The sequence below is a fragment of the Terrapene carolina genome, unplaced genomic scaffold (genome assembly GCF_002925995.2).
Source record: "Terrapene carolina triunguis isolate 2854851 unplaced genomic scaffold, T_m_triunguis-2.0 Scaffold236, whole genome shotgun sequence".
NCBI classification, from domain to species: Eukaryota; Metazoa; Chordata; order Testudines; family Emydidae; genus Terrapene; species Terrapene triunguis.
In genome coordinates this window covers 8,792,926-8,820,602 of record NW_020664587.1, presented here as the reverse complement: position 1 = coordinate 8,820,602, position 27,677 = coordinate 8,792,926, and the positions used below count along the sequence as shown (strand labels likewise).

Sequence of the window (27,677 nt, the reverse complement as noted above, 5' to 3'; positions counted from 1 at the left end):
TGTGTCATTGCAGCAGCCAGAGGCCCCCGCCGAGATCAACTGTGCTGGGCGCTGCACCGACCCGCAGCACGAGCCAGGCCTGGCCTCGATCGAAACAGACAAGACAGGCAAAGTGGGAGGAGTTATTTATCACCCCCATTTTACAGATGGGCAAATGGAGGCCCAGAAAGGGGAAGTGACTTGCCCGGGTCGCGCAGCAGATTGAAAGGCTAACAAGTTTGTTGATAGGCAGGGGCAGCTGCCGTTTTTGGAGGCAGAAAGGATGCAGCAGGTTACAGAGACACCCCCACCGGGAGACTTTAAGGGAAACAAGGAGAACAAAAGTAATCGAATAAAAGAGATTCAGGCTGAACGCGCATGTGGGCATGTGCGTGTGAAAGATGGCTCTGGGACTCAGGAGATCTCAGTTCAGTGACCAGTCCTGCCACAGACTCACTGTGCAACCTTGGCCAAGTCACTTAAATCTCACCGTGACTCAGTTTCCCATCTATAAAATGGGGATAACTAGCAGTTGCCTACCTCCCCGAGGTGCTGCGAGGACCGATTTCATGCGTGGTTGTGGGGTGCTCGGATATGCTGGAGATGGGGGCCGTAGGAAGCCCCAGCTGGACAGGAAAGTACTTTAACTTCTGGAGAATCGTTGCTCTTGGCTCTCAAGGAGAAGGAACAATGTGTGGTGTATCTGGCTGGGGAGGCTGAGTGATTAGGCAACGTTTCAGCACGATCCCTTAAGAAACGCTGGCGTTTCACTCTCAACACTTATCTATGAAGACAAGTGACGCAACTGCTCTTGTCTGGGGCACCTGGCTCTGACAAGGGAAGCAGCAGGGTGGGTAGCTTAAGCAGCTTCTGGCACGTAGTGCCAGCTTCGGCTTAGAGCCCTGGAAGCCACCATTAGCACAGCCCAGAGAAAGACACCATGCCATTAAAACAGAACGTCCCATTGCAACATCCAGTGACCTAGTCTGGATGGCCCTCACAAGGAATCCTCTCTCCTCCCACTCATCCCAGGGAGAAGGAGAGTGACAGTGTCCCGAGGAAAGCAAGCTAATGGCATTCACAACTCATGTGCAAAGGGAGATGCCCCATGCAAGACCCCAGGCTGGGGACACTCTCCGTGCCTTGGGATGCTTGTTTGTACATGGCCAATGTTCACGAATGAAGTTGGAGTCGCACACCCAGTAGTTAGGTCCAGGGACTAGGGCCTAGGGAATGAATGTTCTACTCCCTGCTTGGGGAGGGAGTATGGTTGGAGCAGAGAATAAGGAGTCAGAAGGCCTGGCTCTGCCACTGATTTGCTGTACAACCTCAGGCAAGTCACTTCCTGTCCCAGTTACCCTGCCTGTAGACCAGGGTTAATGGCACTGACCCACCTTTGAGGGGAAAAGTCTCTCTCATTGAAGGTGCTCGCGAAGTGCAAAGTCTGATTTCAGAATGGCGGGGTTATGAACGCCGATGGCTAATCACCGGATGTTGTATCAAGCGGCAGCCATTCACCAGCACTGGGACTAGCTGAACCAAGGAAAGGGCCCAGGGCATTTCTTTAGCCATAGAGGTGCTTTGATTGACAGCTCGTTCGGGCCGTTGGGCAGCTGTTTTAAACCAGCGAGAACTTGGGCCCATCCTTGGCCGTGCCCAGGACAGTGCCTAAGACAGCAACCGAGGACACTCAATGAGCAGGAGCCTGCTGTCCCGACTCCAGAGCAAAGAGCAGGCCCTGACTTTCACACCCGCTGAGCAACGCGTCCGAGACCTAGTGCAGGGCTTGAGCCTGAAATCCTTACTCACCCGAGCAGGAAGCCCATTTCAGTCACCGCCGTCTTGCCAACGCTTGTGGGCTTTTTCACAGCAGCTGCTGTACTCAGGCGCCTCCGGGCTTTCATTTAAATACAAAGTTTCTGGCCCACATAGTGGCACAGAAAAGCCTGAAACCATGAAGCAAGCACGACCTAAAGGGGGGTGGGGAAGGAAGGCAAATAAAAGGAACCCAACTTACAAAAATCATGGTTTTGAAGCCAATCTCATATTTTTCAAGTATCAGAGGGGTAGCCGTGTTAGTCTGGATCTGTAAAAGCAGCAAAGAGTCCTGTGGCACCTTATAGACTAACAGACACATTGGAACATGAGCTTTTGTGGGTGAATACCCACTTCATCGGATGCATACATTCACCCACGAAAGCTCATGCTCCAATACGTCTGTTAGTCTATAAGGTGCCACAGGACTCTTTGCTGCTTTCTCATATTTTTGGCAGGCCAGCCTCAAGGTTTGTGAACATTTGCCCCTGGCAATATTGTCAGCGAGATGACTCGGGTAAGGAAGGGCTACAGGGTCTGGCTCCAACTTACCTGCAAAGACCCGACTTCATGGGTTCCCTGATCCAGTTAATGAGATCTCCTCCCCTCCCACCGACCGACTGGGGGCTTCTGGACCTGAGCCTTGTCACGTCAGATGTTCAGAGAAATGGGGGAGAGCTAGGCAGGGAATGACTAAAATGCCAGTTAAATGGACAATCCCTTTTCAGAGGGCAAAGTGTAAAGCCATGAAATCAATGCTAAGAGCTTCATTAAATCAACAGGCAGAGGCTGCCTGGTGGAAAAGCCCAGGTCAGTGGGTGGATGGTTTGTGCCGCCCAGAGAGAGCTTTGCAAAGAGGGGAAAATAGCCTGCCAGAAAATTTGCTAGGAATCTGGAGTCCTGCAGAGTATGTCAGTTAGGGTACGTCTACACTACGAGATTAATTCGAATTTAGATAATTCGAATTTGGGAAACAGATTGTATAAATTCGATTGTGCGCGGCCACACTAAGCACATTAATTCGGTTTTTAACCACATTAATTCGGTGGTGTGCGGCCACACTACCCCATTAATTTTAACCACATTAATTCGGTGGTGTGCGGCCACACTACCCCTAATTCGAATTAACAAAATCGATTTTGGTGCTACTCCGCTCATCGGGGTGGAGTACAGAAATCGATTTTAAGTGCCCTTTAATTCGAAGTAACTGGCTCCGTTGTGTGGACGGGTTAAGGATTAATTCGGATTAACGCAGCTAAATCCGAATTAAAGTCGTAGTGTAGACCAGGCCTTATACTGTCTCTGTGTCAACTCTCCTGGGTTAAACATGCAGACAGCCAAATCACACACTAGCAACAGTCAGGCCCCAGGTCAGCCAGGTATTTAAGCATGTGTCTAATTTTAGGTACGTAATACAAATTAATAATAATAATAATGAACATCGACTAGTTACATGCTTCAAGTCAAGCAGGTGCTTAAGTACCTGGCTGAATCAGGGCCTTAATTGGCAACAATTAACAAGAGGATTAAAATGGTACTTTTGTAAAAAAGACATGGCCCCTGAATGCGTCACTGCTGTCCCTCTGCTGCATACCACAATTTCATGTTGACAGAAAGGGCAGAGCTCAGATCCCCCTGCTCCCAAAGCAGATGCCCCTGACATTTGAACTTTAAAGGACAATCCCCTTTAAGTGTCAGCAGTATAGGGCCTATGACACACAGCCAAGCCATTCCAATTCCATCCAGTAAAGTGCATCAGTGCACACAAGCATGACCCAGTTCGTTATGAGATGAGTGCCCCATCACATACACAGGATGGTTTAGTGCTCTGCATGCCGGTCCTATGTTTGCTAGTTACCAATACAACCAGTTTGAGACATCGTCTCCTGTTATAAAATAATAAAGCCTCTCGGCAGAAGCATCCAAAAGCTTGGGGAGGATGGTGTCACCTTGGCTCGTGCCCACGCACTTAATTGCTGGAGCCCAAACCCAGCTATTAGCAATGAAATAACAAGCTGCATGAATGGCAAAGGACAAATTCATTCAGAGATTTCAGCTGCCAAGGTGTCATTCTAGCAACCCCTAGGGAATGGGGCTCTCAGCGTGCCATTAATTCAGCATCCCGGCCCTTCTAAGAGGTAGGTGTTTATGATCTCTCATTTACAGCTGGGGAAACAGACACCACTCACCTACAGAGCCAGGAATAGACTCCCACCTTAGCCACAAGACCACACTTCCACCCGGCAAGGCCCAGCTGAACCAGTTTGTGAACAGCCAGATCCAGGTCACATCTGTTCCCCTCCTGCAGACGAAGCCTCATCCCAGCCCCAGGCCTGGAGGTCCAGAAAAGTTTAATGTGGGGTTTTTTTTTCATTCTTTGCCTGGCTTCTGTGCTCCCAACCAGCATTCCCTATGGCCTGATGGGGCCCCGGGAGCAGCGTGAGTCCAGGGGGGAGCCTGCATGTGCCAGAATTGTTATGGGAGTCCTGGGCCAGGGCAGGGCTGGAGAAAGCTGATCACAGATTCTCTCCTTCCTCAAAGTGCATGTGAAGGGGGGTCTCAGCCCAGGGGACCAGTGTCTCCACCAGACTGTCCCTCTAGTTGGCTGTCTCAGCACGGAGACCCAGGACGCAATGGGCCGTGGGGAGCCCAGAACACGTCCCTGAAGACGAGGGCTGAGGCACATGAGTGAGGGGGTCGGGGGGACCGTGCCTTGTAAACAGAAGGCTTCAGTCTCCGTAACTGATCTGCCCTGAAGGTGGATTGTGGCTCCCAGGAGGACCCACAGCAAGGCTGGCCCTGGAGGCTCCATCCGAGGCCTGCATGGCCGTGTCTATGCCAAAGTGGAGAGGAGGGTCTTTCCCCCCCTCTTCCATACTCAGCTTGGAGCTCATCAAGGGGAAGGCCAAGCCCAGAAACCCCGCTGAGCTGATGGGCTCTTCCCGGGACCCGGAGCCTCTCTAGAGCAGCATGTTCTTTGCTCTCACGCCCCCATCACAGTCTTGGAGACCGAGCTGATGGCAAGTCTAGTCTGTGGAGGTTCTTAGCCTGCTCTCCTCAGCGCAGTACCTGAGCACTGTGCATTAGTGACATGAGTGACCCCTCTCGCAGGTGGTTCATTTCCCCTCTCATTCTCTGCATTAGGCTGTTGTGCTGCACTTCAGAGCTGGCCTCTTTCACGCTGGGTGTTAGAATTGATTCCTGAGCGTGAAGGATCTCCTGGAACTTTTTGACATCACAGCAACGTTAACTCCGGCGGCCTGGACGAATTCCAGTTGGGACAATTACCTTCCTCTTGCAATTTCGGTTGGATACAGTTGGCATTCATCATTTCCTCTCCTAAAATGTTTGATAGCCGTGCTGTACGCTGTTCAACAGCTGCTCGGTTCCACCCCAGACACGGCTGCATTTCAGTGAGTGGGGAGGCGTGCTCTGGGTATCTCTACACAGCAAAAACAAAACCCCGCAGCAGCGCGTCTCAGAGCCTGGGTCAACTGGCTGGGGCTCACGCTACAGGGTGAAACATGGGGGTGTAGATGTTCCCACTTGGGCTGGAGCCCGGGTTCTGAAATCCGGCGAGGGGACGGGTCTCAGAGCTCGGGCTCCACCCTGAGTGGGAACATCAGCCCTGCTGTGTGTAGCCTCATAGCATGATCCCAAGTCAGTTACCCTGGCCTCTGGGGTTTTTTTACTTTGCAGTGTAGACATACTCTCCATGTCTATAGCTACCACATTCATTTGTCATAGGGGCTGAAAAGTGTAATGGAAAGAGCTAATGCTCAGGGTGGTGTGAGATGGTCCCAGCCATTGGTGACTGCTGCGTCTAGCACATCGGGCCTTTGGTGGGGTGTATTTTCCATAAACGAGGGGCTACTGACGCATCTTACACGCCACAGGTGCAGAGAAGTCACTAGCAGCCAGCAGGTACTTTGCAGGGCTCTCCAGTTTCCCTCGGATTCCTGGAAAGCCAGTTTCATTTGGTTCCTAAGGTAACTGCCCATGTACACACCAGTGGGTCTATGCATGGAGGTGGATGGGCAAGAGGACACACACGTATACATGGGAGGGACTGTGCAGGCCTGTGACTATATGCGGTGGACTGTGCCTGAGAAATCCAAGGGCCCAACTCTTATCCCAGGGGGGCGTAGGGAACAGAATCTGACGCCACATCTGCAGAACAAGCGACAGGGCTGCGGCCCCAGGATCAACGGTGACCTGGCCTAAGGGGCACCAGGAGACGGCTCTATCCCTCTCACCCCTGCAGCGCTCGGCCAAGGTGTACAGCCCCATCTGCGCCCTCCTTTGTGTCTGTCTCCCATGGCAACTTCGCCAAGCCACGGTAAACACACCCGCTTTCTGGGACGGCACACCCCTCCGCCTGCAGGCTGTTTGCCATCAGCTTCTTGCTAAACGAGCGCAGAGCCATAAAGCACCTGCGTCACTGCTTGCTGCTCTTCTCCTTCCCCCGCCTTCAGCGGGGGGAAGGCCTTTGCACCAGGGAGCGGCCCTGCTCAGTCCGAGCTGGACTTTGCCAGCCGCTGAGCTAGACGCGTGTGCTGAAGTCTCCCAGCTCACTAGGGATACAGGCCCAGTCAGCGGCCGTCTCTTCTCTGGCAGTTGCTTCTCAGAGCAGGGATCCTCCTGATCTGGCCAGACCGAAGCACCTCGGAGCTTTGCCAGCGGCAAGTAGGGTTGCCAACTTTCTAATGGCACAAACCCGAACACCCCTGCCCCGCCCCCTGCCCTGAGGCCCCACCCCTGCTTGCTCCATCCCCCCTTTCCTCCGTCACTCGCAGCTCCCATTGGTTGCAGTTCCTGGCCAATGGGAGCTGCGGAGCCAGCACTCAGGGCGGGGGCAGCGCGCGGATCCTCCTGGCCGCCCATGTGCCAGGAGTATTGCTGGAGATTATAAAATCACATCTCTAAAAAATCCTTGCATAGATTTTTTAGATGCACAATCTGAGTATTCATCTTTAGCTTTAAATGCTTGGATCTTCAGACATAGGTTTTAAATAAATCCTTCAAAAGACCACCTTTATCTAAAATACACATGCGAGCCCGGGCTGCCGTCGGGCACAGGGGCACCAGTTTAATAATACTGCATAGGGCCCCATAAATCCTAAAGATGGCCCTGGGAAGAGGGTGTGTATCTAGAGGGGTCCCAGAGGAGTCTGTCCTGGGTCCCGTACTATTCAGTGTTTTCATTAACAACTTAGATAACGGAGTGAAGAATAAGCTTATAACAATTTGCAGATGATGCCAAGTGCTTGCAACCCCTCCCAGCTTTCGAGGACAGGATTAGGATTCAAAATGCCTTGATAAACTGGAGAATTGGTCTGTAATCAACAAGATGAAATTCAGTAAAGACAAGTACTACGCTTAGGAAGGAAAATCAAATGCACCACTACAGGATGGGGATTAACTGGCTAGGCAGGGGTGCTGCTGAAAAGGATCTGGGGGTTCTAGTGGATTACAAATTGAATAGGAGACAACAATGTGATGCAGCTGTGAAAAAGGCTAATATCAGTCTAGGGTGTATTAACAGGAGTGTCGTATATAAGACATGGAGGTAGTTGGCCCACACTGCTTGGCAGTGGTGAGGCCCCAGCTAGAGTCTTGTGTCCAATTCTGGACAAATTGGAGACAGGCTAGAAGAGAGCAACAAAAATGATAAAAAGGTTTAGAATCCCTGACAAGAAGAAATTGGCTTGTGCTGCAGCAAGGGAGATGTAGGTTAGATATTAGGAAAAGCTTTCTAATGATGAGGGTAGTTAAGCTCTGGAACAGGCTTCCCGGGGAGTTTGTGGAATCCCAGCGGGTTTTAGACAAACGCCTATCAGTGGTCCTGGCTCAGCACAGGGGCTGGACTAGATGACCTCTCAAAGGCCCTACATTTCGATATCACTGCATTGTCCAAACAGCCAGTTACACCTCACAGCACCTACAGGCATTTTCTCCAGGCACAAGGAGGCGAAGTGACTTGGGCAAGATCACAGAGCAAGTCAGTGGCAGAGACAGGAACAGACACCCCCCCTATGGCTCCTGACTTCCAGTCTCCTGCTCTGTTAGATTCTTTACCTCTGACAGGTGAGGCTACACCTGGCCCATCGGACCTTTTAATCCAGCCCTTGAGCTCCCGCTGGGGAGTGGGATTGGGAGCTTTCCCCACTTTGGTGCTCCAGCCGGGGACCAGGGTCGGGGGCTTGCCTTGCTCCGCGTGTGCAGCAGCTCTGAGTGGCTCCCAGAAGCATGAGCAGCCGGGGTCTCCACATGCTGCCCCTGCCACAAACGCCGGCTCTGCAGCTCCTATTGGCTGGGAACTGCAGGCAATGGGAGCTGGGGCAGTGCGCAGAGCAGTGTGGTCCCGCCTCTGGAGGGGGGACGGACCACTATTTCCAGGAGCCGCTTCAGGTAAGCACCACCCTGATCCTGTACCCCTGAGCTCCCCCCTCCCCCGTGCCCCAGCCCTGATTGCCCTCCAAACCCTTTGATCCCAGCCCAGAGCACCCTCCTGCACCCCAAACCCCTCATCCCCAGCCCCACCCCAGAGTCTGCACCCCCAGCTGGAGCCCTTATCCCCCCCGTGCACCCCAATCCCCTGCCCCAGCCAGCCCTCCATACAGTTTCCATATTGAGATGTGGTCCTCAGGCCAAAAAGTGTGCCCATCCCTGATCTAGAGCTTAGAGGTACGTTTGCTAGCACAGATAGGTGATTGTGTTGAACTGGGAGCAGCAGCTTCCCCTCCTGCTGGGCTTGCATTCAGAATCCAGTGGAGATGTGTTTGCACTAGGGTGACCAGCTGTCCCGACTTTATAAGGACAGTCCCGATTTTTGGGTCTTTTTCTTATATAGGCTCCTATTACCCCCCACCCCCGTCCCGATTTTTCACACTTGCAGTCTAGTCACCCTAGTTTGCACACAGCAGGATGTTGGCTCTGTTCGAAGCACCTTCCATAAATTCTTTCCCTTCTCAGGCCAGGCCTGGGTGCCCAGGAGAAAAGATCACTTCACGTCTAGGGACACAGAGAAGTGGAGGAACTTCCTCCAAGCCCCTGACTGAGGTGGTGCTGGAAGGATTAGAAATCAGGTCTGTCCTATGCTTCCACCACTAGGGCACACTTCTATGCGGAGACAGAAGCCCAAGTGGCCATGGATTTGGGGTGCCCATCTTGAAAATCTCAGCGCCCCTAACTAGGCCCAGATTTTCAAGGGCTCAGCACCCTGTGGGCACCTAACTAAGCGCTCAGCACCCAGCTGCTCCTTCTACGACACTTGCAGCAAGGTGGTCGGTAGAGGTCAGCACCCAACATGCAAAGCGGTTGTGAGAATCTGGTCCCGTGGGGCTGATTTTCAGACCTCATGAGCATCCCCCTGGGAGCGGAGGGGGTTCAGCACGCCTGAAAAATACCATCCAAGCTACCACCTTGGGGACCTAAAATCACTGGCCTCTTCTGAAAACTTTGCTCCCAGTGTATTTCCTCTGTCATGCCTGACTGAGCTGCCAGCAGATCTAGAATTCGCATCTCCTCCTCTTTTTCAGAAGGTGCTAGATCCCCCCACCCCCCCGATTCTACACACACACTGGAGCCTTTCTAATCCATGCCCCCCTCCACTATGAGCCCCACTGCCACGCCCCGCTAGCTGCCAAAGGAACCCGCCAATCACATGCACAGCTTTTAAAGGCACAGTGCTAAGATCAACGACATACTTTAAATCTTCTCAGCATGACTAACCCTGCTAGAACATTCAGAGAGGCTGGTTTCTAGTCCCAGCTCCGGCACTGACCTGCTTTGTGATCTTGAGCAAGTCACTGCCCTTCCTCTGCCTCAGTTTCCCTCCCAACCTTTCTCTGCTCTGTCTATTCAGACTGTAATTTCACTGGGGCAGGCCCCAACTCACTAGGTGTCAGTGCAGCACCCAGCACCATGGTAGCCCTGGTCTTGGCTGGAAGGTCTAGAGAGGCTACTCAACGCCAATGCTGCTAAAGTGGTTAAGCAGAAAGGATATTGAGAACTGAACGCTGTCCCGTGTGGCTGCTGTCTGACTTTTTGACGTGTCCTTTTTCTGTTTACAGAGATAAGCGGTGGGTTCTCTCTCTCTCGCTGTCTGTATTAGTCAAACCCAGGGATAAAACTGGATGAAATGCAATGGTCTGCGCCCTGCAGGAGGTCAGACGCCAGGAGCTAATGATCCCCGCCTGGCCTTAATCTCGATAATCAGAGCCGTCAGCGTCCCTGTTGGTTTGCCGTTAAGTTTCAGCTTCTCACACCCCAGAAGAATTTTTAAACTCCCACGAACCAGTTTCTTTGCAATTAAAATTCTAGATAAGACACTTAGGCCCGTGTGTGTGTGTGGCAGGGGGAACGCTGTTCTGTCTGGGCCCTGTCCCGCAGGCAGGGTCCCCTTTCAACCCCCAGTGCTCTGCCAATGCCAGGTCCGAGTTAAGCATCGGGCTCCGGCACCAGCTCCAGCCTTTCACCCTTCTGCTGGTGGCTGTGCAGGTGATGGCAGCAGATGGGCAGAGCCCGCGGCTCTTGGCCTGTATTTCTGGCATAGGGTGAAGCACTGGGCATATTTTATTGACTTGTCCTGACCCGACCACACTCGGGCCAAGGGAAGGAGGAAACAGGCTTTCCACGCGGTGGCTCCTGCCCCCCCACATCTTGGCAGAGGGAGCAGGGGCCTGAGAACCAGGTTTGCAACGCCACTCTTTTGAGAGCTGCACTCCCCAGGGCCGGGACCCCTCTCTCTGCAACGGGGCAGGCTGGCGTGCTAGGAGCTTGGGCGTGCAATGCTATAGCTTTACCACCCTGCTCTGCCCCCTTCATTGCAACAGGGCACCCACTCCTCTCTCTTCCCCCCAGCTGGCTCAACCAGTCATACTCACCTCTCCCAAGCACCATGCCAGGAGCTCCCGCAGCCACCATGGGCTTCTTTTGCCTAGCGTATGAATACAGAGTTAACATACCAGACCCCTACGGGCTACAGGGAGGATGGGGCTAAGCAACAGAACCACCTCAAGCCCCCAGTGGAAGATTTTCCTGTAGCAGGAGAGGGGTTCCCCGTAGAGCAGTGAGGTCTGATCTGCTGGGGGGTTGGGGTGTGAGACATCCCTTACAAATCAATACCTGCACTATCAGCCCAATACCCCCGGCTTGCACCACTCAGGGGGGTTGAGGACACCACGCCACGCGCTGTGCGTCTACCTCGGTTTCTGGCTGTGAGGTGGGAAAAAAATCAGGCTGCGCCTTGAATTTGAGATCCACGCCAAGCTGCCACTGGCCCTTTAACGTGCAAGGGATGGAAAATAAAGTTGAAGAGGGCAGGAGATTAGATGTGCCAGTGAGCGATCTCAGCCTGCCCCTGGCAGAGCAAACAGCCCGGGTTTGTGTGTGTTTCCATGGGCCACATGCCCACCTGGTGCTGTTCTTCCCAGGCGCTGGAGGGAGGTGCTTGCACTGCACAAACCAACCCCCTCACCTTCACCCCTGGCAGCGGGGCACTGGCTCAGCCATACAGTGGGGCAGAGGCTTGTAGCGACTGGGATGGACTGCCCATCCAGCGTGCCCGCTGCCCCGCAACAGAGCGAGTCTACCTAGCACAGCGTCCCTGCCTCCTGCATCCCAGAGCTGCGGGGTCGGGGCACCCCAGGGCCCACTGTCCCAGCGGCCAATGCGCCCCCAGAACCCAGCTCGGTGGCTGCTTAGAGACTAGAACTAGAATTTTCCAAGTCTGGCCACCAATTTGGGGGGAGTCTCACATTTCCTGGTTCTCTGCTTGAGCCACCTTAGACCATGGAAGGGGCTGGGCCCCCCTGAATACAGGCCTCAGCACCACTGAGAATCAGGCCCTACGCGGCTCAGGTTGGGCCCTCAAAGGCTGAGGTAGCCCAAACTAGCAGACACTTTAGGAAGGCTGGGCCCAAGCGAAGGGGAGTTGGGACCACGGGCTGAATGGAGCCTTCTGGGACTGGTCTGGCCATGAGCCCCTCACCCCTGCCTTAGCCACTTGCTCCCGGGGCCCTTGAACCAGGAGCCCAGCAGGACTGGCCCGGGCCTGACAGCTGGAGCGCCCATGTTGTACTTGCTGCGCAGGTCTCTGCTTCTGTGTGTCCCAGCTTCCCCAGCGGCATAGTGGGGGATATAGGTCCCCAGGAGCAGAGGAGGGAGGCCCTGACCACCATAGAGCCCTGGACCTCTGGCCATGGCAACTTCCCATCCCACAGCCCGAGCCCTTTGCTCCAAAGCCATCGTAACAAGCCTGGTGCCAGCTAGGAAACTCCTGGTTCTCTCTGCCACATGCCACGGCTGCTCCAAACTGGCCCTGCTGTTGGCATGAAAACTCACAGAGCTCACACACGTTTGGAGCAGGTGGGTCCGCCGCTTGACCCGAAGGAGAATCTCCCCAGGCAATTAGCGGTATAGGGCCTATGACACACAAGTGTCTTACTCAGATTGTAAGCTCTTCGGGGAAGGGACTTTTTGTGCTGTGCTTGTACAGCGCCTAGCACGGGACAGAGGCACTATGTGGGAGGAGGGGGTAAAGGCACAGGGAAGTGGTCAGGACGCATCATGGCTCCCCGGAACAAGCCAGCAGTTCCTCCTCCCCGGGGACTGCTGAATCCTGTCAGAGTGGGCTCATGTCACAGAGGAGGAGATTCAATTAAAGCCATGCCAGAGACCTCCAGCAGGGAAGCTCAACATTCATCAGCGCAATTAGAGCTAATTATTTTAACAAGGCAGACCGGGTCAGCGTCCTCCTCCTGTTCAGTGTTGTATGCCTCACCCAGGGCTTGTAGGGTTGCTAGGAGGCGAGCTGTTTGAGCCTGCAACTATGCCAACGCCTGCTGGGAGATCGTGGGCTCCATCCGCGAACCCGGGGCAGGCTGGTTTACTATTTGAATGGGAGACCACCAGCCCCACTCACGGTGGGTATATCCCTTCAGAAAGGGGGCCCTGCTCTCGCCAAACCAGTGCTGGGGGACCTCATGCCGACAGAGGCATCTGCTTGCAAAGGCTCTGACGGCAGAGTTTAAGCAGATCCATTTCACTGCCTAGCCTAAATTGTTGGGCAGTGTTGCTGTGTGCTGTTAAACAGTTGCCCCCAGAAGTGGGTGCATTTCAGCCATATGCAACTTGATTTCCTTAGGGGGCTGTAGTGGAGCGGGATAGCTAAGTCAGTGACAACAGCCCCCCCCGGCTGAAAAGTGCCATGTAAATACACGAGCACACTGACACTGCTTCTCTACACCCCCCCCCCACCCCATTAGTATCTATTTAAAGAGACATCAGCCCAAGAATCCTCCACTGTTTCACATATGCTCCATACAAACAAAGCCAGCGGGTGCCTGCTGGGGCCAGTATCGGGTGGGAGAGAATGCTTGACGCTCATTAGGAAGAGCTAGTTCTCATGGATCCATGCCCAGGGGAGCAGAAGGTCCTGTGCAGTTAAGCTGTGGGGGAAGGCATGATCCGTACAACAGCTGTGCAGAGATCGACCCAGAACCATGCTCCTCCATCACGCAGGTTCTGTCCAGGCTTCGTAGAAGCCACCTGCTTCTGACCCAGCACCTCCTTCTTGAATCTTAAGTGCACCAGGGCAAGTTGTTGCTCATTCTTTAGGGAGCTGGCACCCTCTTGTTTAACACTGGACTGAACGAGAGTCTGCCCTTCCCCTTCATTGTGCAAATCGGGGGAGACATGATCACACAGGCAGCTGGGTGGGGCATGAGGCTAGGGTAGTGAATATCGCCTGTCTGTCGCTGCAGAGCCTAGGGGGCAGCCGGGCCTGGATCCAGCAAGCTGGCCAGACCCCCAGCCCTCCTGCTAAGCCCGTGAGATACAAGCAGCCTCCCCGTGAACAGCCAGGCCTGGCTGCTTGCAGATTCCAGAAGGCTCCCCACCCCTCTCCGCCCCACCCCAGCGCGTATGAGTCAGGGCACCTTCCTAAAAGGGAGGCTAGGTGCAATGCCTGGGAAACCGGTGGAGTAACTAAAGCCCCAGTGCCGTGACCCAAACCAAAAGGGAGACAGCAGCCAGGGCGCGTGGGGGAGAGAGAAGAAAGAGTCCATTGCCCAGAGCAGGGTCCCACCCGGCTTCATGCCACTCCCCGAGCACAGCCGTCAGAGCCAGAGTGATGTGAAGTCACCAGAGCCCTAGGGAAGGATCGAGGACGGGGCAGGACTCCCCTTGACTCCACCTCTCTGGTCCCTGATTGATCAGTTGGCCCCAATCTTTTCCTTTCAGGCTCTGGCTGGCCTTGTGGCTAAGCACAGAACTAGGAGTCAGGCTTCCTGGGCTCCGTTCCCAGACACACTGGGTGAACCGGTCATTGCCCTTCTGCGCCTCAGTTTCCCCATCTGTAGTTCCTATGTCACAGAGGCACTGAGAGGCTCAAATTAACATTTTAAAACAGGCTTTGAGACACATTCTTCTCTATTCAGCTGATACAGCCCAAGAGAGACTTGCTGCAGAAAAAGGTTATTGCGACGACTCCTCCAGAAATAGACGATGCTTTACTACAGGGTTCAGAACCCAAGGCCCGGGTACATTAGAACAAGTGCCTGCTGCCAGGCCTTGGTTTTTCCCTAGTACGGCAGCTGATTGATTGATGTAATTCCACTACAGCGGAGTCCGCTGCAGACAACTCCCTGTAGGCCACACCCACCCTGTGGCAGAATCAGGGTCAAAACGATGCGTGGGGACAGGCTACTGGAGTGGGACTCAGGAGCCCTGGGTTCTATTACTGGACAGCCAGGATTGAGCATGTCATCAGAACGACAGCCCCTGCTCGGGGGCAGAAGGCCGCTATGAACATACTGGCTCTTCCGTTTGAGGATGACGGTGGCATGGCTAAGGGAGGCTCGGGGCTGGGACGCAGATCTGGGCTCAGTTCTTGGCCCTGCTGCAGATTCCGTGTGTGAGTGTGGGCAAGTCACTGGACCTCAGCTCCCCACCGGTAAAGCGAGACCAACGATCCTGTTCCTCTCCCAGCCATCTTCGGTCTTGGGTGTTTGGCCTGTAAATACCTTGCCGCAGGGACTGTCTGATTCCAGATGAGTTCAGCGCCTGGCAGACTGGGGCTATGTTCACGGTTGAGGGTGGTAGATCACAAGTAATAACCCTGAGCAGCATCTGCCCAACTCCCCACATACCCTGTAGCCAACTTTCTACAGCCAGGATGAATTCAAGCGCCAGACGATTGGAGACAGACTCCAAAGAGCTTGTTGGGTTCCTTTGGAGAGGCAGGGCTGCCTGCTGTGAAAATTAGGGATCGTGCTAAAAGTAGTTCTGTCCTTCTCCTAAACCCAATTTAGGGAGGGTGCAGACGGCCCCTAGTTTCTGAGCACCAGTCTGCCCACCTAGCGTGCGAGAGAGACCACATGTGAATGTGCACTGCCATCTGCTGGCTGGAACTCCATCTACCTGATGCCTCACCCACCTGCCATGACCCTTACAAGTGAGTCCTGCCTCCTCCATCCTTCGGGAATGTTCCTGATCTCAGGACTACCCCCTACAGACCTGACAGCGGGCTCTGCAAACGCCAAGCAGAAGGGCTGAGACTGCTACTAGCTTTGGGTTTGCGCTGCCAGGTTCAGCTGCAGCATGACAAGGATGCTCTAGGTTACTGCTCATCTTCAGTGCATCTGCAGCCCTTGGTGGCGCAGCGCAGTGCTCCGATTCCAGAGGTAGGGAAGAAGCAAGATAAAAGATGCAACCCCCAGCCAGACCACCTGGTTGTGGATATTAAAGGGAAGAAGGTCTGCAGTAGCGAGAGCACAGAAGAGGAGTGAGGCGGTCCTAGTGCCAGCCCTGTTGCTGACTCCCCATGTTAGCATTTGGCAAAGTGCAGCCTGTGTGACTCGGTTTCCTCATCTGCAGAAGGAGGAGAGTACTTATCTACCTGCAAGGCGGTGGGTTGGGCCACTGGTAAGTGCTGCTTTGAGGTCTTTGACTGGAAGCTTCTAGAGAAGGAGGGCAGAAGGGTCCAAGGTCAATGAAAATCACTAAAAATTAAACATTAATTTATTAGAAGAGTCATGAAAAAAGATCTTCTTTACAGGTGTTTTATACAAGAGAGAATTTTCATTGCTTAATTATTCCCCCCGGAGGCAGAGCTTTGCACACGCCCCCAGAGACAGCCACGTTCCTGTGGACTCCCTGCCTCTGGGCGCTCAGAGGCCATGAGCTGCAGAGAGCCCTGCGTCAGAGCGATATTGCACGTCAGAGGAAAACCACGCCGCCCGCCCGGCCCCTGGCCCCAGCCCTGAGAACGGGCTGGGCGAGCAGGCGTGAGGGAGGCTCGCTAGGTGGATGGCGGAATGGATTCACATATGGAGCAGGCTGGATTGAGGCAGGCGCCCCAGCCAGGCCCACCAAGTCACGGGACACACAGAGCATTTACTGAAGGCAGGAGGACGCCGTTTGCGCAGGCAGACACTGTGTGGCTAAAAGGCACAGCGCGGGGCACAGAGCAGGGCGCTCCGACGGGGTTGTCTAAGTGCTACTGGAGGAAGGCAGGCACCAAAGGGGCTCGCTAGGTGGCTGGTGCCCTTAAAGCCATGCTCGCAGCACGCCCTGGAGCGCCCCTGACAGGAGACGCAGCACCCATAGAGGTCTCAAGAACTGAAGGCTTTCCGCCTGCTCCAGAATGGACAGCCCAGGCCCTCATCCCCTCCCCCATGCCTGCAGCCCCGCTTCCCCTGACCCCCATTTTAAATACACAGCCCCAAAGCAGCAGCTGTTCTATGCGACAGCCCCGTGGATCGTCCCTGGCCACTAACAACCTAGGAGCCCCTCCCTGAATACAAAGGGGGGGAGCAAAGCTTTGCAGCCCAGGAGAACTAGACCCAGACACCCAGGACAGAGGGAGCGTAGCAAGAGCCGGTTCCAGGAGATTCTCCCACCCAGCGCCGGAGGAAAGCAGCTCAGCCCAGGGGTGGGGACGGGACAGCCCAGGGGGTAGATGGGAGCAGGAGGCTGTACTACATGCCAGGAAGCGATCAGAGATGCCCCTGAATGGGTCCATCCGTGGGGGAGGGAGGAGGAGGGATACCAGCTATGGGAACAGTCTACAGACCCAACCTAGAAACACGGGCGAACCCCAACCCCTGGAGCCTGGGACGCATTGGCCCCGTTTCCCTGGACTGGCCCCTTTGGTGGAGAGACTTCCCTGCCTGTCAGAGGCTATTAAAGCTTTACATTAAGGAATGTGCCGTGTGAGGCCATGGAGGCGGCATCCCCAGCCAGGCAGGGCGAGTGGCTTGGACGTCCCAAGGCCCAGCCCACGTTCATTAAGTCACCAGGTAAGAAAATATATGCAGTGTTTAAAAAAAAAAAAAAAAAAGAGCATTGTTCCCTATGTACAATCAACCCATCCAACCATCTTTGGTTCAGAAACGCTCCTTGCTTTTCTACAGCTCTAGAGCCGGGTGGGGTTTAAAACGAGACGCCTAGATCAGCAAATCAGAAAATCGCCAACCAATTGGAGGGGGGGGGGTCAGGGTATTCCACACGGTGACCCTGCCCAGAATAGGGAGGGAGTGGGGGGCTGACCCTGGAGGGGATGACGGGTGGGCTGAGGCTCACCCACCCCTGCTCGGAGCCCCGCTGTGGCTCAGGTTCTGCCTCGCGGCATGCAGCAAGCTCCCCAGCAGTAGATTTCTAGCGAGAGAATGCAGAGAGAAAGGAGACTTCCAGGGCATGGAACCACAGTGACCCCCTATGGCTATATGGAAAATTTTTTTTTTTTTTTAAAGTTTTACCCACCCCTTCATTGAAGAACCTAAAATGCTGCATTCACCCTAACCCTGAACAAAGACATTTAAAAATCTGGCTGCCGGGGGGGCGGGGGACAGCCTGGCAGCTGGAGGCACCAGCCAATGCAAGGCGACAGCGGCCGCAGAACTGACTCTGCAGTTCTGAGCCAAGCTGGCCCCTGCTGAGCTGGGGAAGAGGGTGAGCCGAGCACCGCTGAGGCTGCTGGAAGGAGATGGGCTGTGCGGTAGCACCTGCAGCAGAGCATGTGCAGGACAGTGCGGGGTTTCCAGCTCCTCTGCTGAGGGACACCCTCTGCTTGCAACAGCCCCAGTGGCAAGGCCGGCTGCCGCGCTGGCTCTGGGACAGGGACGCTAACTTACAGCAGGTAACCAAGCTGGGCAGAGGCTAAGCCTAGAGCCCTCTTCCCTCACGCAGACCGTCTGGGGAGTAACCCACAGCCACACCCATTGCAGCAGTCCCTGAGTTGGCAAGGATTAGGGTTGCGTCTGAGGCAGGGTAAACAGCACAGATCTGCCCTTGGGGGAAGTGTCTCCAACAGCCACGAAGCGCCTGTGTAAGCCGGATCCCGTAGAGCAGGGCTCCTTTCAGACCCCCCCCCACATTCAGCAAGGGAAAGCCGTCCAGGGCAGCGCATGAAAACTGAAGGACCAGGCTGGAATGCATGGGCTCCCCTTCTCGCTGAGAATTGCTGGGGTCTTCTCCTCCGCTTGGGCAAAGGATTCCTCACCTGCCACAGCCAACGCTCCCTCGGCAGGGCAGCCACCCCATTCCACCCTCCCAAACCCCGAGGGTAGCGCCAGGGGAACCAATGGGAAATAAAAGAATCCATGTGTGCGCAAGCAGCTCCCCCTGCAGGCCAGATCCGGCAACGCACCCGCTGCTACTTCCCTTTGGGGATGAATGGCTCGCCCTCCTCGGGTTCGGGCTGAGGCCCAGGGTCACTCAGGCACCGCATCATTCGCTGGTTGCTGGGGCTGTCGCTGGCCCCCGGGGTGAAGACGTTGTCAGTGCCCGGCGAGGAAGGCTCCATCATGTGCATCACGAGCCCTTCCTCGTCCTCCTCGGGCGACGGTGGGAGGCAGCTCGTGCCCTTCAGCTCCTCGTTCACCAAGTCGACGGACTCCGGAGACTGGGGCGAGGCTGGGTCGATCGTGATGATAGGTAGGTTCCCCGAGTCCGACTTGGGCTCATACGCCTGCGGGTCTGGAGAGAGAGAGCGGGGCAAACAGTCACCATCTCAGCTGCCCTCAATTCACCCAGAGGGCCAGGTGGAGTTTTCTTAGACCACTCATTAAAAAATAGTGTGGGGGAAGTGGAGTCTAGTGGTTAGGGCAGGGGGGATGGGAGTCAGGACTCCTGGGTTCTATTCCCAGCGCTTGAAGAGAATATGATCTAGTAATCGGGGGGTGGGGAGCTCAGAGTACGGAATCTTGGGATCTGTTCCTACTGCTGGGAGTGTGAGCTAGTGGTTGGAGGGCAAGGTGGAGGGCTGGGGAAATCGGAGTCAGGACTCCTGGGTTCATTCATGGCTTGTCGAGACTCTGGGCAAGTCACTTAACCCATTCCTAGCCTCGGTTAACTTGTATGTAAAAAAAGAGTTCACGACACTACTGACCGACCACACAGGCAAGTCTGAGGCTTCGGTCAATGTCTGTAAAACGCTTTGAGGGGACAGTTTTATACGTGGCAATAAATCGTCACGAACCTCACGCCCGGAGCGAGGACAGAGCTCAGTTTCTAAAGAGTGAACGCTCAAGGCTTAAAAAAAACCAAACGCTGACCAGAGCAGACCCTTTAAGGCAGCCCCACTCTCTCGGCTGGCTAGGAAGCCCAGGAGAGAGGACACTGCTAGCTCAGCACAGATGCCGGCTACGTAAAAACAGTGCTTGAGCTTCATGCACCTTTTCAAGTGCCCCGAGAATATTTGCTTTGCCTGGGGCTCGGGACAGTGCACGGGAATCTACAGCGTACAGTCCCCGCCCACAGGGCTCAGTTTGAGCTGCATGCATGACACCTTCCCCGAGCAGGAGGCTCAGCTGCAGACTCAGGGCTTCATCTCCAGAGTGCAGAGCATGGTCCCACTTGAACAGAAGTCAGTGGGAGCTCAGCACCCTGGGAACTGGGCCCTGAACAGCTGTGGGTCAGGTATGCAGCAGCAACTGCACCTTGCCAGGAATGGCTCAGTCCAGACAGCTGGAAAGGCTGCCCCCTCGTGGCCACGGGTGGGAATTGTCAGAGCTCCTGACAATTTCCTCTATACTTCAAACTCTCACTCCGAACGGCAACGTGGGTTTCTTTTCTATTCCCTGGGTGTTTGATTCAGGCCTTGCCAATACAGTGTTCCGCAAAGTGTTGGACATGCTTCGGGGGATGGGGAGGAAGAGGGGGAAATGACACAAAGGACTAGCTGGTGCGGGGCCTGGACCGGTGGGCGTGGCACTTTCCACAGCGCTGCCCTGCTAATGTGGCTGGGCCGAAGCTCAGCTGGATTTTAGGGGGAGTTTGTCACACTGGGAACTGAGCACGGCCGGTCTGGAAGCAAGAGGAACAGGAAACTGCAGAGGCCTGTGTCATCATGACCAGAGCTGGCCTTTAAAGGGAAGCGTGAAGAGCAGAAGGGGTCGGGTCATCATCAGCACAAGTGCAGCAGAACAGTTGCTGTAAGCAACACCCATCGCCACGTCTCCCGTGCCATCCCAGGCCACCTTTTCCCCTCCCCCTCCGGCAGCCCCCACGTACCTGAGCCGATGCGTGCTCTGGACATTGTGGGAGAGTCGAGCTTGTGTGCTGGGACTGTCAAGTAATTGTTGATCTGAAATCAGAAGGCCATGCGGGCGTGAGAGCTCACATTTCTAAAGGGCCAGGACAGGGGTCTTGGCGGGGGCAGTGCCCCACTGGGGATGGGGCAAACAGAAGCAGTGAGGCTCCCAGTGGAGTCACAGGAAACAGATGCACCATCCCCAGCTGCACAGACAGCTCAGCTGCTCTGGTGAGGGACGCACCTTAGGACGAGCCGGTGGGGTCACTTTAAATGCCCTAAACCCCACCGTTGTCTGGAAGGAGAGCCAAGGAGGGTCGCCCCATTTCACTGGCTGCCCCTTGGGCCCAGTCTCCTTCAGCGGGAGTGAGAAACACACTGTGCCAACGCCCCCCTCCCCGCCCGGCACACTGCAGCCAGCCGTCAGCTCCCGCCTCCCCAGCGCACCTTCTGCTCCAGCTGCCGGGCCTTTTGCCGCCTCAGCAGCATCTGGTTCCAAGCTTCCTCGTAAGGGTCGGCCACCAGCGTGTGCCGGTTGTACGATCGCAGCTGAGAAGGGACCCAAAAGGGATCAGGGTAAGACACATAGGAACTATGCAAGGCACCCCCTCTCGGCTCTGCCGCGCGAGAAGCCGAGCCTGTTCCCCAGCACGGGGACAGGGCTGTCGGCAGCTTTCCGAGGAACTCCCAGCATGGCATTGCCACACGTCTCCAGAGCTAGCAGCACAAGTCCATAGATTTCATCCCAAAAACCAATGGGACTTGTGCTCCTAGCTCACCGAGGAGCCCCAACCCCCACTCACCCTCCTGGCTGGCTACAATAGCACAGCCATGATCAGAGCTCAACAATGCCTGTCCTACAGCAGCTTCCCTCCTCCACCCCTGCTCCAGCTGTGCAGGGCAGCACAAGAGACATTTGCCCCCTACTACACAGCCGGGGCTCTCTGGGACCCACCCCCTGACCCTTACCACCTAGAGGCCCCAGCCGAGATCAGGCCCCGCTGTGCTGCACAAAACACACAGTTCCTGCCCCCAGGAGCTCACAAGCCAAAGGCAGGATTATTTTCCCTGTTCTACAGCCGGGGAACCAAAGCACGGAGAAATGATGTGACTTGCTCCAGATCACAGACCGTTTAGCAAAGCTGGGGACTTGAACCCAGATCTCCTAGGTCCCAAACCAGGGCCTTAACCACAAGGCCAGCTTTCCTCCCTACACCACATCAACCTCCAGCCCAGCAGTGTGGTTCTTCAGGCTCGGTACAGCCTAACAAGGGAAGGGGAGGAAAGGACTGGGGATTACTGGAATGGCGTCCCTAGCCTGTTTGCCTGAAGCTGGAATTGGGTGACAATGGATCACTTGATTTCCTGGTCTGTTCATTCCCTTTGGGGCACCTGCCATTGGCCACTGTCGGAAGACAGGATACGGGGCTTGATGGACCTTTGGTCTGACTCAGTATGGCCGTTCTTATGTACGCAGGTAGACAATGAGGACGAGGCGGGTAAGTACACTAACATGGGTCCCAGCTGCCCTATTTGGAAATTCTCTCCTTCTTCCCCATCCCCCCCGAGGGGATGGGCTGAGCTGCAAGGAGGCAGCCTGCGGGTAGATTCGAGTCATTACCCTCTGCCTGGTTTTCTGGAGGTTGTTGCGCAGGATTTTCCGGATCTCCTCCTCTTTGTCCTTGGACAGCGCTGGCAGGATGCGCTTCACGGGCAGGGCTCTGGGATTGATGTTCCTGGACAGACAGACAGCAAAGATAAGGGAGGAAGGGAGCCTCAAAGCCGGGCTTTACAGCAGCCGAGGAGGGAGGCGCTGGGAAGAGGAAGCTGGGCAGAACGGCTGGAAGGAGGGATTTAGAGCCGGTGGGAGCCACTGACAGAAGTTAGCTACCCCTGTAAAGCAAACAGCAAGGTATACTCACTGCATGGAGACCGTGGAGATGGCAGAGGGGATCTTGCCCAACCCTCCACTCTCCACCAGCTCGATGGCTTGTTTCATCTCCATCTTGTGGTAGAAGGCAATCAGCTGTGGCTCCTTGGACCGCTCGCCTGCGATCAGGCACTTCTTCACGTACTTCTTGTTGAAGCGATTCAGCCTGGCCGGGGAGGGAGGAGAGAGAAGGGGAGGTGTCAGGACGTGACCCTAAAGTCCCTGCCCCATTTGATTAGCGTCATGCCCAGCGTCCTCGTGTCTTCCCTTAGAACCAGCGAGCCCAGCAGATCGATAGAGTTCGGTTCCTCTGGGTGCGGAGGAGTCTAGGCCCAGGGGTCTGACATGCTCCCCCCGTGCCCAGGGCCCCAATATACTTCAGAGACTGAAGAGCCGCACATGCCCATCAGCTGGCTGGTGGGGGAAGAGGACAAGGGAACGCAGGCCTCTGGCACAGCATAGCTCTATGCGGCAGCACCGCCTCCCTTTGCTTCTCACCATGGGTTCCTGGAATGAGCTGGAGCGGAGCAGGCTTTCAGGGCATTGCAAGAACTGGGGGACCTGAGCTTGCTAGGCTGCATCTAAAATTCTTGCTCCTTGCCCCAGCTTCCCCTCCCCGCACGCCTGCCTGCCCCCGGCGTCGGAAAGCCTGCATACGCGGGCGCAGCACTCACTTGTCTTTCCAGTGGTGGTGGCCGTAGTGGCCACATATATCCTCGATGCCAGTCAAGAGATGATCCAGGAACTGGAGAGGGCGCAAAGCAAAAAGCGCGTGTTCAGCCTCGGGAGGGTGCACCGGCCAGACCTCTCTCCCCACCCCTCCCAGTTAACCCGGGGCTGGTGGGCTGTCAGGCTGAGCCTCACTCAACTACAGCATGAGGCTACTAGGCGCAGCTCCAGGAGGATCGGCCTCTGGGTGGCAGCACAGGCCTATCCTGATTGGCTGCTCCGCTACTGCTTACAACAGGAAGGTCTTGGTTAGAGAATGTGCACTAAAAACGACAGGGACCCGGCAGAGTCCTTTAACTGTCCCCTCCCGCCCCCCTTACCTTGGATACCAGCTTATAGGCAGTGCCCGGCTGCACGCCTCCCTGGGTTCCCGCCTTTGGCACAGGGGAGCAGAAACAGAAGAGGACTGAGAAGGCAGAGAAGCGCAGGAAAGCAGCGCCAGGGAGGGACCCCGGGTTGGGAGAGCCATTACCTGGGTGTGAATCTCTTCGTTGATGGAGCGTTTCGTCTCTTGCTTCTTCTTCACAGCCAGCAGGTCCACCAGGGGGCGAATGGTCATCCCCTAGGGAGGAGATCATACCCCTGTGAGAGCCCTCGCCCGGCTGAGAGAGCAAAGCACGGGCATCAACCCTGGTGGTGGCACCATCCTTTACCCTGGAGCAAACCCTGCCCTCCTGGAGTCAGTCCTGTTACAGGACACAATGGACCCAGGCACTCCAGGTGCCTCCTACCTCCTCCAAGGCCTAGGACTGTCACAGCTGGAGAGAAGAACAGGCTGTATATTTTCTAGCTGGCTCGTACCCCTCTGCCTGTGAGGTGCAAGCTGCCCTCCTGTTTCTTTGTGCCATGGGAATCCAGCGGTTGGCCCCCAGGAGGCTGACATTACAGGGGGACCCTTCCCTAGAATAGACAACAAAGCACAGAGGTGATGCCAGCAGAGGCTGGAGCCACTCTGGACTTATCACGGCCTTTGAAAGCTGCTGAGAATCACGGAGCTCACAAAGTGACAAATCTTCGGCATTTCCCAGCCAGCGAGCCCAAAGAGCTGGACAAAGGCAGGCAAGTGTCACTACCCCATTTTAAAGACAGGGCAGCTGAGGTCCAGAGAGCGGAAGGGATCTGCCCACAGTCATGGAGTGAGTCAGCAGCAGAGCGAGGAACATCCAGAGTTCCTTGCCAGGGTGTGTCACTGGGCTGTCCCATAGCTCATCCTCGACAGCAGCCATGGACCCAAACATCTGCTCCTCAGCCAGAAGCGCCAGGGAAACAACATTCCTGACTGACGCCCATCGCCACATTGTCAGAGGGCCTGGCTACGCACCAAGGCCAGGAAGGGGCGTTCCGCCTACCTGCACGAAGACCGTGAAGAAGATGACTGTGATGATCGCTGTGAGGAACATGTCTCTCATGCCAAAGTGCTGGTAATCCAGGAGGTAACCCAGCGAGAAAGCAATGGCCCCTCTCAGGCCACCGTAGGCGATGATGAACTGGTCCTTTGGGGTCAGTTTCACAATGCGGAATTTGTTGATGAACCAGGTGAGGCCCAGGACACCTGGAGAGCGAGCAGGGAGGACAGGACAGACCTCCTCCAGGTTACACAAGCAGAGTCACACACACACACACACACACACACACACACACACCCCGCCCCCCGGCTAAGGTCAGCCCCTGACAGACACCAGCCATGTTATTCCATCAGCGGAACCAGCCACATGCAGCACAAACTATTGCCATTGGGGGAAGGGGTGAAACACAGAGCGCTCCAGTGAAAGCCAAAGGCTGACAATGCTAGGGTCCCCATGCTCTGTGGGGGTCCCTCTCCCCTGTCCCAAATCTTGGCTTGCAACCCCCAGCTCTAATCATCCTATCCCCGGCCTCTAAGACACAGCATAATGTCTGGTACAGCCTATGCTAGAACCTCTCCCGGGTCTGAGCCCAGCCCAGGCTGGCAGTAGCCAGATACCCCCACTTGGAGGCTGCTCAGGGGTTGGGCAGGGCAGGTCGCAGTCCAGTTCCCCATGGACAAGGGTCTACAAAGGAACATCCCAACTGTCCCTTGCCTGAGGGCTGAAAGGGGCCACGCAGGCGGAGCAGCCTCCCCTGGGCGGTTTGCAGCCCAGGTCCGAGAAGGAAACGGCGATGGTGCGTGCGCTCCTGTTCTGTGGATACGCACAGGCCCCTTTGGGCTCCAGGGGAGTCAATCCAGAGCACCGGCTAATGGGGGGAAAGTGGTGTCTAGGGACCAGTCTGGCCCCTTGCCTGGTTCAGCCTGTGACCCAAGGCAGGCTGGAACCCAGCCCTCCAGAGGCCAAGTGCTGGGGCGCGAATGCCAGAAGCCCCGATAAGTGCTCCTCCCAGCCCCCCCTGCAGTGCTGCATGCTCCCTAGAAACCAGGCAACCGCAGCCTCCCAGCTCCGTGCTCTACCTAGCGAGGACGAGAATAGCAACAGCCCCTATCTAGGGCTCAGAGAAGCCAGCTTCACGTGGCAGTACCGCTGCTCTCCGGCTCCAGGGGAGTCCCCGTGCTTGGTGAGGGCATGAGAGCAACCCCACCAGAAAGGGCCCCGGCGCCTCACCTAACACCCTGGCGATGAGGCAGAAGATCAGCGTGCTGATGATGAAGGTCCAGTTCCAGTAGTGCTTGCCGGCTACGGTGGAGACCCCCAGGAAGATGAAGATCAGGGTCTCGCTGACGCTGCTCCACATCTTCAGGAAGTACTTGATGGTGGTGTGGGACTTGTGGGAGATGTTCGCCTCCACGTAAGGGCGCATGACCACACCGGAGGCGATGAGCCTGCAGGGAGGAGGAGGGGAGAGGACTTAACAGCACCCAGGGAAACCAGCACCCAGCAGGATTGTCATCAGCTCCTTGCCCTGGGAGCGGCGCTGGCCTCAGCAGCACCTTAGGGCTCCTCTGGCTTTATCACAGCTCTGCCAGTCAGCAGAGACCAGATACGAGAAAGTCAGCGCTGCACAGCCCAAAGGACAAACACCAGTGCAGGTGGGTCCGGAGTCCGGGACCCACCTGCAGCTACTTGGGGCCACCAAGGAAAGCAACAGAGGAGTTCCCGGGCAGGGCACGGCTCAGGAACGTGACTGGAGGCAGGCTGGGGCTGGGGCACAGGGTGCTTTGTAAGCGAAGGGCTCGCCATGCTGTGTCTGGCACGCTGGCCTCTCTGGCAACAAAGCACTGCAGTGACTCACCAGGCCCACGATGCAGCTGATTCGGCTCCATTCACAGCGGGAGTGACAGGCAGGGAAGGAGGCGGCAAGGCCTCTCTCTAGCCCCAAGGGCAGGGCAGGAGAGGTTGCAGAAGCAGCCTTAGTGTGAGCTCAAGCCAGCTGCAGTGAAAGCAAACTCTCCCGGCTACGCTGCAATAAAAGACCCACACAGCTAGCCCGAGTCAGCTGACTCTGGGGGCACTTGGGCTGCAGGGCTATAAAACCACCCCATAGACTTTCAGGCTGGAGCCTGGGCCCTGAGACCTTCCCTGCTCGCAGGATGTCACGGTCTGGGCTCCAGCCCCAGCCCAAAGGTCTACACTGCTATTTTTAGCCCTACAAGCCCGAGTCAATTGACGGGGGCTCAGACATTCGCTGCCGCGGGTTCGCAGTGTAGATGTACCCTAAGGGGCTCAGCACCCATCCAAGGGTGGGAATGGAGGAGCCAAACTGACCATGCCTACTGCTACAGGCCTGGCACAGAGCTAGAGTTGCTGGAGCAGGAGACTGGGTTCTATTAGCAGCTCTGATTGGTGTGAGCTTGAGAAAGACTTCTCTCATGCCTCAGTTTCCCCATCTAATATGCCTGGAGGCCTTCTGAGGATAGTGCTACCTGAGTGCAGATCAGTGTTACTGCTGAGAAGGAATTAAGTGGTCCACCCCCAAGCTCACTCTCCAGGACAGCTTCCACTTCTGGAACCAATATGATGGACATCTGAACTCCTGTCCCCATGCAATTTAAAACCCTGAAAAGGCCTCTGATCCCTGCAGGGTTTGGCTCTCGCTGGCGACCACCTTAGGCCCAGCTGACGATCAGGAAATTCGCACTTGGGTAACCACGGTGATGCAGTTCATCAATTCCAAGGCCGGAAGTGACTGCTACCGTCACTTCCTGTTTGAACTAGAGCAGGCCTTCGCGAAACCTCCAATCTTGATTTAAGAATTCCCAGGGAGGGAGGATCCGTAAGTTGCTCTACTGGTTAACTACCCTCACACCCTGTTTCCAGTTCAGTTCCTCTAGTGCGGGGGTTCTCAAACTTCACGGACAATAAAAATTACTGCACAACCCAGGAGGGGAGACTGAAGCCTGAGTCCACCTGATTCCCACTGCCCGGGTGGGGGAGCCAAAGCCCAGACCCCCCTGCCCTGGGCGGGGAAGGGGTCAAAGCCGAAGCTCAAGGGCTTCAGCCCCAGCCAGGGGGCCTGTAACCTTAGCCCCGCCGCCCAGGGCTGAATCCCTCAGGCTTCAGCCCCGAGCCCCAGCAAGCCTTAAAATGGGGTCCCAACCCCCAGTTGGAGAACCTCTGCTCTAGTGCAAACCCCTGATGTAGGTGCACTGCACTGGCACAACACGGGCTTCCCCCAGCTCAGCAAGGCTGCGCTAGGGCCCTGCACTAGCAGAATCGATGTAATTCAACTGGGGCAAGCCCATAGCAGGTATCGTCAGGGCCAAGAACACGGCCT

At 55.8% G+C, this 27,677-nt stretch overlaps 1 protein-coding gene across 2 annotated transcripts in view; it reads right to left on the bottom strand.

The window, feature by feature from the left end:
- Window positions 1-15,801: 15,801 nt before the first annotated feature.
- SLC9A1 (solute carrier family 9 member A1) overlaps window positions 15,802-27,677 on the bottom strand; it is a 55,239-nt gene continuing 43,363 nt past the window's right edge. The window contains exons 4-12 of one of the 2 annotated variants that reach the window (XM_024203335.2): window positions 25,568-25,785; window positions 24,341-24,543; window positions 23,464-23,553; window positions 22,937-23,007; window positions 22,255-22,428; window positions 21,954-22,068; window positions 20,780-20,881; window positions 20,314-20,386; window positions 15,802-18,777 (exon numbers count right to left, since the gene is read on the bottom strand). In XM_024203335.2, the coding sequence (XP_024059103.2) occupies window positions 18,455-18,777; window positions 20,314-20,386; window positions 20,780-20,881; window positions 21,954-22,068; window positions 22,255-22,428; window positions 22,937-23,007; window positions 23,464-23,553; window positions 24,341-24,543; window positions 25,568-25,785 (1,369 nt within the window). In that variant the 3' untranslated portion in view covers window positions 15,802-18,454. The remainder of the gene's footprint in view (window positions 18,778-20,313; window positions 20,387-20,779; window positions 20,882-21,953; window positions 22,069-22,254; window positions 22,429-22,936; window positions 23,008-23,463; window positions 23,554-24,340; window positions 24,544-25,567; window positions 25,786-27,677) is intronic. The other variant, XM_029912695.1, reaches the window with a different exon arrangement.